General features: G+C 32.4%; 2 protein-coding genes and 1 pseudogene across 3 annotated transcripts; all 3 read right to left on the bottom strand.

Moving 5' to 3' along the window:
• Positions 1–409: 409 nt before the first annotated feature.
• On the bottom strand, positions 410–2,751 carry LOC111005855 (cytochrome P450 71AU50-like). The gene is made up of 2 exons (XM_022277507.2): positions 1,873–2,751; positions 410–1,070 (listed from the first exon to the last, which is right to left on the bottom strand). Exons 1-2 carry the CDS (start codon positions 2,749–2,751, stop codon positions 453–455), a joined length of 1,497 nt encoding a protein of 498 aa, XP_022133199.1. The 3' UTR covers positions 410–452.
• A 3,988-nt stretch (positions 2,752–6,739) lies between these two features.
• LOC111005474 (cytochrome P450 71AU50-like) lies at positions 6,740–8,493 on the bottom strand. Its single transcript, XM_022276976.2, has 2 exons — positions 7,522–8,493; positions 6,740–7,437 (listed from the first exon to the last, which is right to left on the bottom strand). Exons 1-2 carry the CDS (start codon positions 8,395–8,397, stop codon positions 6,808–6,810), a joined length of 1,506 nt encoding a protein of 501 aa, XP_022132668.1. The 5' UTR covers positions 8,398–8,493; the 3' UTR covers positions 6,740–6,807.
• A 2,574-nt stretch (positions 8,494–11,067) lies between these two features.
• On the bottom strand, positions 11,068–13,010 carry LOC111005475 (cytochrome P450 71AU50-like; annotated as a pseudogene). Its single transcript, XR_015792973.1, has 2 exons — positions 12,115–13,010; positions 11,068–11,627 (listed from the first exon to the last, which is right to left on the bottom strand). The product of XR_015792973.1 is annotated as a cytochrome P450 71AU50-like (transcript).
• Between the last annotated feature and the right edge of the window lie 807 nt (positions 13,011–13,817).

The following is a 13,817-nucleotide window of genomic DNA, read 5'->3' as shown; positions in this document are numbered from 1 at the left end:
TATATAATAACGAAAAGAAATTGGGAAAGTTTACTCACGATAATTGAAAAGGGTAATTTAGGAATACTGATAATTTTAAAATCAAGATTTTCAAAAAAAATGTTATATCTGAAAATATAAAAAAGGCATGTTATTTTGTTAAATATAGAAAACTTATATGCTACCAATTACAAATCCCCTAATATTTAAAAGTCATCCACTTTAAAGATCTCGCCCTTATTATTTCTCATGATTATGCCAGAAGTGTTCTTCCAAATGGTTAATAATATTAAGGGTGTACACTAGTTGGATTGAGTCGGTCTAGAGAATTTTTAAACCAATTTAAAATTTTGTTTAGAAAACTGAGTTCTAAATGACACTTATTTCCTCGAGATGATACATGTTAATTTATTTAGAGCAGATTTATTGTTCAAATAAGCTGATAACATTAGTTCAAATTTTACATTAAAAAATTAATTTTGAAGACGATAAGTAGGAATGACCCAAAGATCTTGAGCTCTGGGACAAGTTAAACCAAATTCTTCTGTCATATCTAGTTCAGATGGCAACATACCATTTGGAAGTTCCCAATCAAAACAATGTACGAGTTGAGCTAGTAATAGTCGGACCACGGTTAATCCCAATTGCATTCCAGGGCAACTTCTACGACCAGCTCCAAATGGAATCAGTTGAAAATCTCTCCCCCTCACATCTATTTGGCTATCGATAAACCTTTCGGGAAAGAATTTCTCTGGGTCAATCGTCCAACCACTTGGATCTCGTCCAATAGCCCATACGTTTACTATTACACGTGATTTTTTAGGAATATGAAAGCCTTTGACTATGCAATCTTCAAGAGATTCACGAGGAATTAATAATGGAGCTGGAGGATATAGTCTAAGAATCTCTTTAACGACCATTTCCAAATATTCCAAGTTTTCCAAGTCAGATTCTTCAACGACCCTATCCAAACCTACCACTTTTTCTAATTCAACTTGCATTTTCTTCATGATATGTGGATGTTTAATAAGCTCTGGCATTGCCCATCCAATTGCAGTAGCTGAAGTATCCATTGCTGCAGCAAGCATATCCTGCAAAAAGCTCAAAAATAAAAATTAAAAAAAAAATCAATGGATAATTCACGTTATCAATGAAACGCCTACAAATGATGTAGTCTATTGGTTGGTAGATGTTTACGACTCATATATTCTATCAAAAGTAGACAAATCTATTAGTGATAGACTCATAAAACGTTTCCAGAATATTGTAGTCTTTCTTTATGTCTGCTTGGCTAAGTTATATTGAATCTCTTTTCTGATTTCAGTACGAGGGAAAATCTCAATTAATCCACAAATATCCTCAAACAAGAGGGTTTAATTATCAACCTTTTCTTTAATATTGATTTTTTAACTTTGTTTGGGACCGTATGCATATTTTGTTAATAGAGCAAACAGAGTGGAACAATAAAAAGTAAATAAAGAGTTTTTGCCGACAGACGACAATTATGTTTAATTACGACCAAAATCACACATTGTTTTGTTTTTTTTTTCTTTTGCCAGCTCTTTAAATAGATGGTAGGTACTTGCAAGTCGCACTATAACAATTATTAGGGGAAAAAAAGTAGTATTTGATTAGTAGTTAATAACTCACAGTTATTACAAAAAAAAAAAAAAATTGAATAGATATGCATATTTGAGATTATGGGAATCAATTAACTAGTTAAAACATATCTTAAATCTTTTTAAATCCGCTTACCTAAATCTCAGCCTCTTGAACTCGAAAAAAATTAGATCAAAATTCAAATTCTCACCGCATTTATAACACTATATTCTTAAAAAGAAAAATTGAATATTTCAGATGTATAATTATATAGATAGACAATTTAAACCTCACCAGCATAATAGCTTTAATGGCAGACCGATCAATTTGATACTCAGACTGCTCAGAATCTACGAGGTCCAACATGACATCCACAAAGTCCTTAGTTTTATGTTCATCTCTGGCCTCGAGATGTTCATTAATAATCTTCTCAAGAAACCCATCAAACACCTTATGAACAGCTTTCATCTGACGGGTGAGCCCTTGAAGATCAAGCCCAGCAATAAAAGGAATAAAATCCCCCAAATTAGGGGCAGCTCCCAATTGCAAACCTTGTTGCATCACAGCCTTGAACCCCCTCTCATCAAACTCTTTGTCTTCATATTTCTTCCCAAACACCATTAGACAAGTTATGTCTGTGGTAAAAGACGTGACTTTATCGCTAAGATTCACAGCAACTCGATCACAAGCCGCGGCCTCTCGAAGGTGCTGAATCAACAGCCCCAGCTGGTGCTTTCTCATGGACTTGAAGGAGTTGATTTTGAGGTTGCTGAGCAGTTCGAGAGTGCACATTTTGCGCATGTTGCGCCAGTATGGGCCGTATGGTGAAAACACCAAGTTTTTTTGACGGTATGAGATGTGCTTCGAGGCCTCCGAGGGTGGCCTGCTGGCGAAAACGAGGTCGTGTGTTTTGAGGAACAGCTCGGCGGCGGAAGGGGAAGAGACTATGATGGTGGGTACGAGACCTAGTTTCATGTGCATTATGGGGCCGTATTCTTGGGACAATTTTTGAAGATCTCTGTGAGGGAGCTTTCCTAGCAAATGTAGACTACCAAAAATTGGAAACCCTTTTGGACCAGGAGGCAATTTCTTGCGTTTGTTGTGGTTTTTGAAGAGGCATGAGCGTAGGAGAAGAGCAATAAGGGATACAAGAGTGACCCAAATCCAAGCCATAGCTATTGCCTATGGGACTTCAGATTTGAAATGAGGGGGAAAAATCTGGGAGTGGTGTCTTTTATGTTCTTCCGATGTTAAATAATTGAATGAGAGGGAAAGATGGGGATAATCTTAATTAATTTGGATAACGGTTTCCAACGTCGTGGATGCCTAAGTCACGTAAAAATTCAATCGAGAGTAATGAGATGATTGTTAAGGATTTCACATTGAAAAGAAAATGGACCTAACAAGACATGGATTGCTCCCTCTCATTGTCAATTGATTTTGAGATGGAACCCCATATATATTGATAATGATGTATGGTTGTATAGATCTCACCTTTTTTCTTATTTATAGAAGGAGTCTTCAACTCAATCGAGTGGGCCGATCCAATGACTCGACCCATGTCGCTTTCTTAAGTTAACCTACTACCGTTAGACTTTTTACTTATTTGTCTTGACTCTTGTTCTTGTTTGATAAAGACAATATTGATGGCGAATTCTATCTTAGGGTTTCAATCTAGACGTCACATTTGATTTTTTAAAAAAGGGAAGCCAAAAATTTTATCCGGCCTTTTTATCCCTAATATTTTTGTCCATTTTATATTAAAATTTTGATTTTCTTAAAAAGGAAACTCTACGGTGCGTAGAGTTTGGATGAGGGTTTCAACGTCGATGTTTAACTTAGATAAAAAGGATTCAGTAGAATGTAACGAAAAGTAGAGTTTTATAGAACATACCTCACCTCACCTCTCCTTCACTAGGTTCAATCGAGTGGCTCAATCTTGATGACTCGACCCACCTCACTTTCTTAAGTAAACCTACCACAATAATTTTATCTTTGCTTATTTGTCTTTGGCTCTTGCCTCACTTGTTTGATAAAGACAATGTTGATGGAGAATCCTATCTCTTTAGGATTTCAATCTAGACGTGACGTTTGATTTTTAAAAAAAGAAACCCAATGTATTGTGAAAGTGAAACTTTTCGCCTTGCCTTTTTCCCCCCTATTATTTCTGTTCATTTTATGTTAAAAATTTGGTTCTTTCAAAAAACAAACCCAACGGAGTATGCTACATGTATTGTGAAAGTGAAATTTTTCTTGTTCTTTTTTCTCTACTATTTCTGTCCATTGCCGGCCGGTTTGTAAATTTTAAATCGTCAAATTTGATGGGTTTGATCTGATGCACGAAGACAAACAGTACAACCAAGCCAATAACAATCAAAGTTTAAATATCTATATACAATAATACAACGACATTTTTATGATACTTCCAAATTTTCATATAACTAAATATTTTAAATCTCGATATAAAAAATGTCTATATCACAATTTTATAAAATCTGTATAGAAATATTAATAAAATGACGATGTCAATAGTTATTGGTAAAAAACACATAAAAATAAATTTTTCATAACAAATATTAAAAATGACAAATAAACATTCACTCTTTTTAAATGAGTTAAAATTTATTAATATTGGTATTAGATCTATATTTATTATTTTTATTGAATTTTTATATATATATATATATATATATTTTTGTGATACTATGAAAATGTTAATTTATTCTTTACGTCGATGTCGAAACAATAGACATGAAAATATCAATAGAAATGTCTCAATGTCTAATTTTGATTGAAAAATCAATATATTAACTCCTTGCATTCATGCAGTTAATATATATTTTTAAAAATATCAAAGAAATATGAAAATATTCATGAAAATATAAAGTATATATTTATTAATTTAAATCATTTTTATTTTTTAAAATTAAAAAATTTTCATATATGTTTTCACAAAATTTAGATGCCAACATTTCTCGTCAATATGTCAAAATTCTTGGTAATAATACAATTATTACTAAGCTTCCTCGTTTTAACGATCTTTATTTTTGCATGGAAAACTTGAAAGAATATGAAAAGAAGAAATTGGAAAACTTTAAATAATTAAGATGGGAATTTTATGTATAAAATATTGAGATAAAAACAAATTAGTCTTATCAAGTTTATTTAATTGATAGAACTTTACATAAGAGAGAAATTTTTGTTATTTGAATTCCTCGAACTTTAATATATATATATATATATATATATATTCATTTTTTTTTCTTTTTCTTTTTTTTTAAAAAATATTCATTTTTATCTATTAAACCTCGTGAAAAGTTATATTTTAATATTACTTGGACTTTTAAATAATAATTATTATATTTTATATCTATTATTATGTATAATATTATCGAACCAAATATTTATACCTCAGTAAAAAAAAAAAACTTATGTAGCCCTCCCTTTAATGTTATTTTTGAAAAAAATCAACAGTTGAACTTTTAATGACAGTTAATAACTGACGTTAATAGGCAGAACAATGTCGGTTAGAAAGATGCATTGAAGGTGATGAGAAAATTGAGTGATATCGTAAAGCTCGGCATTGAGAAGAAAGAAGGGAAAAAGACCGGCGCGTCTTTAAAAACCCCGAAACACAGGGGAAGGAAGCGAGCATGAGAAGAAAAGAAAAGAGGTAGGCATAGAGCCAATTCCCCTTTCTCCCTTATCACTCTCAAAGGAGGGACACCTTACTTAACATCTTTTTCTAAATAAAGCATGTTCTGTATCTCTCAAATTCAATAAAAGGAAAACAAACATGATATCAACTCGATAGAAATCCGTTGGCGGGCAGCACAAATCCTTTCTTTTAGTTAGTCGAGCAAGAGTTGTTCCGACTCAGTCCATAGATCTTCTTGGAAAATTTCTGCATAGGATAGCACCGTGGGATTACAACTACATTTTAGGCCCATGTTCTGTTGTTATCTGTTTTTAGTACTAAAAGTACCTTAATTTGATGATACCCTTATGGTTCCTATGTTCATTTATGTTCTAACTTGTGTGCTATTTCTACTCATTAATTCTTATCAATGCCTATATACAGGACCATCACGGTTCACTCTTGATCAACTTTATTCATTATTTCTGGCCTTCTCTCCTAAGAGTACCGTTGGTTGAATTCATGATAATGCCTATTGTCAAGGTTGGTATGTTTTATTGGTCTGACTAGTCCTTATTCCTTAGCAAGTTAGCTAAAAGATATGACTTCTTACATTATTATGACCTCCGATCCATAGGCTACTCATAGAGAGGAAGACTTGACTCTGGCATTTTGCCTTTGCAACGAGCGAAAGTCTTTCTAACTCCGATTTATTGTATAGTCTGGTACCTTTAACTGTTAACTGTTAGGTTCTTTAATTCTTTCCCGTGTGATTATAAAACTTTGTGATTATTGAATTTGTATTTCTTTAAAAATTATTGAATTATTTTGTTTGCTAGAATGAATTTAATATGAGTTTTATAGGTATTTAAATGGTATAAATAGTATTTTTATTATTATTGTTACTTTTTTTCATGTTTTTGTAAAAACAATGTCAGTTCATTGTCAGTTTAGAACTGACATCATAAACAAACGTCATCATAGACGGTTATTTAGATGTCGATTAATAATCGATATTATTCTTCTAACTGTAGAACTAACATTTACTGACATCAATTAGTAACTAACATCAATCATAAATCTCAACTATTTGACTTTTTTTCTTTTTAGTATAACATATGAGGTGGGGATTTAAACTTACAACATTTTGATCGGAGATAGACGTCTTAAACCAATTGAGCGATACTCAGTTTGGCCTCAATTATTTCACCATTAAATTAAAGTCTAAAAAATACCGTTTTCCAAAGTTAGCCATCGTGCCTATATCATGAATTTGTTTCACTATGCCCATGAGAAAGCTTGTAATTAGCTAGCAATAACTAACTTTTTATCTATTCAAAGATTGAAAAAACTGTTTCAAAGAAAAAAAAAGTGAAAAAACTTGTAAAAAGTAACAAGTAGAAATTTTCTGCCACATTAATTTAGAGACCGACTCTTGCATTATTGTTGTTTAAGTGTACAGATCAGATGAAGATAGATTTTTACTCGGAAGTGTCTCGGAGAGAATTTGCAGCTTTGTGATGCTTATGGTTGTGATTTATCTCTTTTATTTATCTATTTTTTTTTCAAAAGATGATAACAACTCTAATACATTAATTGAATTTGGCATCGGAATGAATACGATAAATAGGAGTAACTATAAGATCTTGAGCTCTAGGACAAGTTAAACCAAATTCTTCTGTCATATCCAATTGAACTGACAACATATCATTTGGAAGCTTCCAATCAAAACAATGCACGAGTTGGGCTAGTATCAAACGAACCACAGTTAGACCAAGTTGTATTCCAGGACAACCTCTTCGACCAGCTCCAAATGGAATTAATTGAAAATCTCTCCCTCTCACGTCCACTTGGCTATCAACAAACCTCTCAGGGTAGAACTTCTCTGGATCAGTCCAAGTACTAGGATTTCGTCCAATTGCCCATGCATTCACAATTACGCGCGATTTCTTTGGAATATGAAAGTCATTGACAACACAATCCTCGAGAGATTCATGTGGAACTAACAACGGAACAGGCGGATACAACCTAAGAGTTTCCTTAATGACCATGTCCAGATATTCTAAATTTACCAAGTCTGATTCTTCCACCATCCTATCCAAGCCCACTACTTTTTCCAATTCATCTTGCACTTTCTTCATTACCTGTGGGTTCTTTATGAGTTCAGGTAGCGCCCATCCAATTACCGTAGCTGAAGTGTCCATTGCAGCACCAAGTATATCCTGTAAAAGTACAATTAACCATTTATAAACACGTCACAATCTCTTTTATAGCTTTCATAAAAATATCATTTTTGGTTCACTTACCAACATTATTGCTTTGATGCTAGACCGATCAATTTGGTACTCAGTTTCTTCAGACCCCATTAGATCTAGCATGACATCTACAAAATCCTTACTTCTTTTTGCACCCATTGGCTTAAGATGCTCATCAATAATCCTTTCAAAGAACTCATCAAACACTTTGCTAACATTTTTCATCCGACGAGTCAGCCCTTGAAGATCAAACGTTGCAACAAAAGGAATATTAAAATCTCCCAAATTAGGAGCAGCAACCAATTGCATCACCTCTTGAATCATAGTCTTGAAACCCCTATCATCAAACTCTTCATCCGAAAATTTCCTTCCAAACACCATCAAACAAGTCATATCTGTGCTTAGAGACGATACTTCAGAACTAAGATCAACCACAGCACCATCATTAGCCTTCTCTCGAACACGATCAATCAGCAATCCAAGCTCTTCCTTTCTCATGGACTTGAAAGAATTGATCTTGAGGTTACTTAGCAATTCAAGTGTACACATTTTGCGCACATTACGCCAGTAAGATCCATATTGAGCAAAAACCAGATTCTTTTGCCCATAAGAGAGGAACTTAGAGACCATAGTAAGTGGCCTGCTTGCAAAAACAAGGTCATGGGTTTTGAGGAAAAGCTCAGCAGCTTGTGGGGAAGAGACAACAATGGTGTTTACAAGTCCCAGCCGCATGTGCATGATTGGACCATATTTTTGGGACAATTTTTGAAGATCTCTGTGAGGGAATTTTCCCAAAAGATTAAGGCATCCCAGAATGGGAAACCCTTTTGGGCCAGGAGGCAATTTCTTGCTGTTGAACAGCCATGGCTGTAAGAGGTAATTAGCAAGAAGAAGAAGAAGTGCAATGGTGGCCCAAATCCAAGGCATGGCAGTTTTCTCAGGTGTTGACGTTAAGAATTGGAATTTATGGTGAGCTTTAATTGGAGTAAAGATCGGTACATGTCTATGAAAATTATTGTCCTATTTTTTCTTTTATAGATGTTTGTTTTTTTCATCCTCCATTGATGGCATTTGCTTACGCTCGTTAATTTATTATATTTTAAAGCCGTCAAGAAGTTTTCAAATTTGGGGTGTTTTAATCCACAAGAAGTATTACAACCAAACTTTGCCACATGCTCGTAGACAATATTGTCAACTCGATGGAGATAGGAGATGGCTTTTAAAAAATATAGGAGATTACGTGAAATTAAAGATTCTTTTCTGGAGGGTTTTTCCAGTTGAATGAAAGTTTTAAATGTTGTCTATTTTTCATTAAAATGTCTTTAGAAATTTAAAATGATGTCATCAATAGATAATTTTGAAAAAATAAAATAAAATAATTGATTACAAATATTTTGAATAACATATGAGCATTTTATCTTTTTCAATAAATTAAAATTTATTAATTATACTAATATTATATTCATATTAGTAATTTTCAAAATTATCTATTGATTACAAATATTTTGAATAACATATGAGCATTTTATCTTTTTCAATAAATTAAAATTTATTAATTATACTAATATTATATTCATATTAGTAATATTCTACTAGAGTTTTATATAACTTTTGTATGATATTATGAAAACGTCGATTCAAGGTATATAGAAATATTTATATGTGAATACAAATTTAATATTTTGACTAGAATATTTTTTTATTCCTAAAAAATATGTTGAAGTCAACCATATTTTCCTCTCTAGATTATTTTATCCTCTTTTTTTTTCCTTTATATATTTTCTTCTCTAGATTACTTCATCTTCTTTTTTTCTTTTCCTTATTTGGAATATTTTCTTCTCTAGAATACAATAGTATAGATGCTTTGTAACATTCATAAAAAATAAATAAATAAATACAAGTCCCGAAAATTTGTATATTAAAAAACGATTTAATTGGAAGTTTCGAACGCTGTCGAACATCACACTTGACAATTCCTTATGTTATCACTTTTCGGAAACTTGTGTGCCAGTCCAATTTGGATCACTTAATTAGATTTAATGACTTTATTTATTTATTATTTATTTTTATTATTGAAGCGTAAAAATTTGACTATTGGTTAGTCTGATCGTATTATATATTTATTAATAAAACCGGTATTCTGCATTACCAATAAAGACATTTTCATTCTTTTATATTACTTTATAAGGATTCGTTTGGTAACGTTCTTGTTCCTTCTTTCCTGTTTTCTGTTTCTAGTTTTTATCTAGTTTTTTTATTGTTTCTTTTGAAATAAACAAAAATATGTTTGATAATAACTATTTCTTCTTTCTTGTTTTTATCTTTAGTTTTTTTTTAGTACAACAGCTTATGGGGTGGAGATTCGAACTCACCATCACTAAATCAAGAATACATGTCTTAATTCCGATTGACTTATATTTATTTTTAGTTAAAATAAAATTTAGTATATACGACATAAAAAGATATAACATATACTTGAATAATATAATATATCTGTAACTAGACTGATGTTATAATAATATGGCGTTTAAACTTGCGGCCATAGTATCTCATTCTGAGGCCCCTCTCTCCTCCGTTCCCTTTGCGTGGCCTGCGAAGCCGTCGGAAGTGGGCAGTGGCAGTGAAGGTCGTGAGCCTGACGAGAGAACAGAGGAAGAAGAAGGTGAAACTTAATCGTGAAGACAATTTTTTTCAAGAAAAAAATAATAAATAAAAAGTATATATTTTGTCAAATGACCAATTTTTTTCAATTTTGATAAATTTTGAAAATAAGTAAATTATTTTTTAGATCTTGTAGTAATAAATCAAAAACTAATATGGAGATTAAAAATTATTTTACAAATTTAAATATTAATTATGAATTAATATATGATTAGGCTAATTAATATGAAATTTATACCAATAAAGTCGTAAACCTAATAGGTTTGTTTAAGAAAACTAAATTTAGGTAAGAATGCTAATTTGAGTTATGTTAAATGTTATTACGAAGCTTTTAAGAATTTATTTGGATCAGGGTGAGAGAATGATTGATAACAAAAAAGTGGGAGAGAATTTGAGAGAAGAAAGAGAGAAATTGGTGGGAGAGAGTGCAATTGTGGCAGAGGGATAAGCGGGGAAGAGAGAGAGAGAAAAATGGGAGAGATTTAGGCATAGAATATGTTTTTTTTTTTTATTTCTTTCCTCATTTCAAACGTTATAGTTTTGTTTCTATTATTTCTATAATTTAATAAAAATAAAAATAACCTAACAAACTAAAGCGAACATAGTTCAGCGGTAATTTGCATGTATCTCTAACTATGAGGTTGTAAATTCAACCTTCTATTCCCACATGTTGTACTCAAAAATGATAAAAAAACAAAACCGATCGGTCTCTAATAGTTTCATCATATACAAATAGCAGCTAAATGTTTACTGATGGTTACTTTACTCTCCTCCTCTTGTTCATTTATTTATTTCTTTTTGTTGAACAATATAAAAACTACTACATTAATATGATTTTGACATTGAAAATTAATTCCTAATAAGATTTGACATTAAATATCAATTCACTTAGGAAGATGATAAATGAGAATAACCATAAGATTTTTGGCTCTGTGACAAATTAAACCAAATTCTCTTCTCTCATCCAATTCAATTGGCAACATCTATTTGGATGCTCCCAATCGAAGCAATGCACTAGTTGAGCCACTACTAGTTTAACTAAAATTAATGCTAATTGCATTCCAGAACAGTTTCTACGACCAGATCCAAATTAAATCAATTGAAAATCTCTCCCCTTCACATCTACTCAAGCATAAAAAAATCTCTCTGGAACAAATTTTTCAGGATCTAACCACATGCTTGAATCTCGTCCAATTGTCCATACATTAACTACTATGCGTGATTTCTTAGGAATATAGTAACCATTAACATTACAATCTTCAACGGACTCACATGGGACTAATGGAATGGGTGGATGCGTCCTAAAAATCTCCTTGATGACCATTTCTAAGTATTCCAGGTGACATAAGTCTGATTCTTCCACCATTCTATCCAAACCCACCACTTTTTCTAATTCCTCTGGTATTTTTTTTCATTGTATGTGGATGCTTGATAAGCTCAGCTAATGCCCAATTGATTGCAGTGGCCGAACTATCCACTGCTGCAAGAAGCAAATCCTGCAAATTACGATCGTTTGACAACATATATCATAATTATTTTTAAGTACTTGAAAATTTTTATGAGCGTTTTTATCCACAAGTGTTAAATTAGTTCTCTACGTTTAACATTTTTTAATTATACCATTTCTATTCCTAAAAAAAAATTTGTACAATTTCTATCGATGAATATTAAAATTCAATAGCATGATACAACTTAATGACATGGTAGAAATTTAAAGGAGCAAGTAGGCTAAAGAAGAAAATTCTAAGTAGTTTCTTATTAATTTTTAGATAGCCTAATTCCTTCTCTAAACTTATGCAACCTCATTAAATATCATATCACATCACGAATATTCATTGTTATTAAAATATTAAGAGATGCTAGAAAACTTTTCCTATAATAGATAAACTAGATTGAAAAATCACTCAAATATTAGCGACTTAAAACATATACTCAACATCTTTTCTTTGTCCATCAACTTTTCTAGTTGTAAAATTTACTTACGGGAATTATAGCTTTGATGTTTTCGCGATCAATTCGGTACTCGGTTCCTCGAGATCCCATCAAATCCAGCATAACTTCCACAAAATCCTTGGTTCTATTTTCAATCTTGGACGTGATCTCAATATGTTATTCAAGAATCCTCTCTAACAACCCATCAAAAACTTCACTAACACATTTTGCACGACGCCACAGTTCTTGAAGATCATGCCAGCAAATACAAGGAAAAAAATCTCCCAAGTTAGTAGCCGTCGCCAACTGTGTAGTCTCTTGAATCAAACCCTTAAAACCCTTTTCATCCAACTCTTTGTCACTATATTTCCTCCCAAACACCATCAAACAGATCATATCCCCAACAAGAAACGAGACTTTGGAACTAAGATCCACCACTTGTTTATTTTCCGCAGCCTCTCGAAGATTATCAATCAATAAACCAACCTCTTGCTTCCTCATCGACCCAAAGGAGTTGATTTTGAGGGAGCTAAGCAATTCGAGAGTGCACATTTTGCGGATATTGCGCCAATAAGAGCCATATTCGGCAAAAGCCATGTTTTTTCGACCGTAAGACAATTTGTTGGATGTCTGAGTAAGTGGTCGGTCGGAGAAAACATGGTCGTGGGTTTTGAGGAACAGCTCGGCTGCTTGATGGGAAGAGATAACAATGGTGGGTATGAGGCCTAATTTCATGTGCATTATGGGACCGTATTTTTGGGACAAGTGATGAAGATCTCTGTGAATGAGTTCTCCTACGAGATGGAGGCTTCCAATAATGGGAAACCCTTCTGGACCAGGAGGCAATTTCTTGCCTTTGAACAGCCATTGTTGTAAGAGGTAAACAAGAAGGATTAGTATAATTGTGGCCAAAATCCAAGGCATGGCGATGAAGAGAGATTTGTAAGCTTGTAAGCAACACTCACAAGCTTGGTTAGAGCAAATTTGGCAACCCTTTATAAGGCCTCTTTTGTTTGACTATTCAAATTCGTCAGCTGTGCCAAATTTGATGAAGGGAAGGTGGGATGGGGTTGTGTCTAAAATTGGAAGTCGTAAAGAAAATTGGCGAGTGATGGCAATTTGGCAATAAATCATTTGACTCGCTTCAATATTACTGATTGAGGGTGTAAATCATTTCACTGGCTTCAATATTATTAATTAAGGGTGTATTTTGGAGTGATTTTGATATGACGAAAATAACAAATAAAATCATTTTTCTTTCCGTGGATCATTTCGCGAAATTAAAAAATTGATTTTAGGAAAGTTTAAAATCACTTTAAATTAATTTTAATGTATTACTGACATGAAAATCAATTATACTTAAATCTATTTTTAATTCATTTTGTTATTCCTTGTTATTTTTATATAATTTCTAATTTATTCCTCGTTATTTTTATGAAATTTCTAATTCTTTTGTTATTTTTATATAATTCTTGATTTCTAAAATATACTTTTATCTAATTTGGTGATTCTCAGATAGAAATTCAAACTTAATTCTGATTTCATTTGTTATAATCATTTTGGACCCATATAGCCAAGCCACATGGACCAAAAACGATTGTTATACATGTTAGTTGATAAAATTAGTCTTCTGAGAGGACTGTCTCAAGCTCTTTCCTAAAGATCATTAAGGGATGAACGACCTTCCATACTTAACCAAATGTTGGACAGAAACACCATTAATCAGGATGAAGGGCCTCCCTACCCAGAACATG

Source organism: Momordica charantia (genome assembly GCF_013281855.1).
Source record: "Momordica charantia cultivar OHB3-1 chromosome 1 unlocalized genomic scaffold, Mcharantia_2.0 BLBB01000001.1, whole genome shotgun sequence".
Taxonomy (NCBI): Eukaryota; Viridiplantae; Streptophyta; class Magnoliopsida; order Cucurbitales; family Cucurbitaceae; genus Momordica; species Momordica charantia.
Note: the sequence above shows the minus strand (reverse complement) of the source record. Positions and strands in the feature narration are given on the sequence as shown.

Bases quoted from the DNA above. Each gene is read 5' to 3' on its own strand.
- LOC111005474 (XM_022276976.2), bottom strand. From the start codon at position 8,397: ATGCCTTGGATTTGGGCCACCATTGCACTTCTTCTTCTTCTTGCTAAT. The intron at 7,438-7,521 runs GTAAGTGAACCA...GTACTTTTACAG, and splicing joins GCATCAAAGCAATAATGTTG to GATATACTTGGTGCTGCAAT.
- LOC111005855 (XM_022277507.2), bottom strand. From the start codon at position 2,751: ATGGCTTGGATTTGGGTCACTCTTGTATCCCTTATTGCTCTTCTCCTA. The intron at 1,071-1,872 runs GTGAGGTTTAAA...AGCTTTTTGCAG, and splicing joins CCATTAAAGCTATTATGCTG to GATATGCTTGCTGCAGCAAT.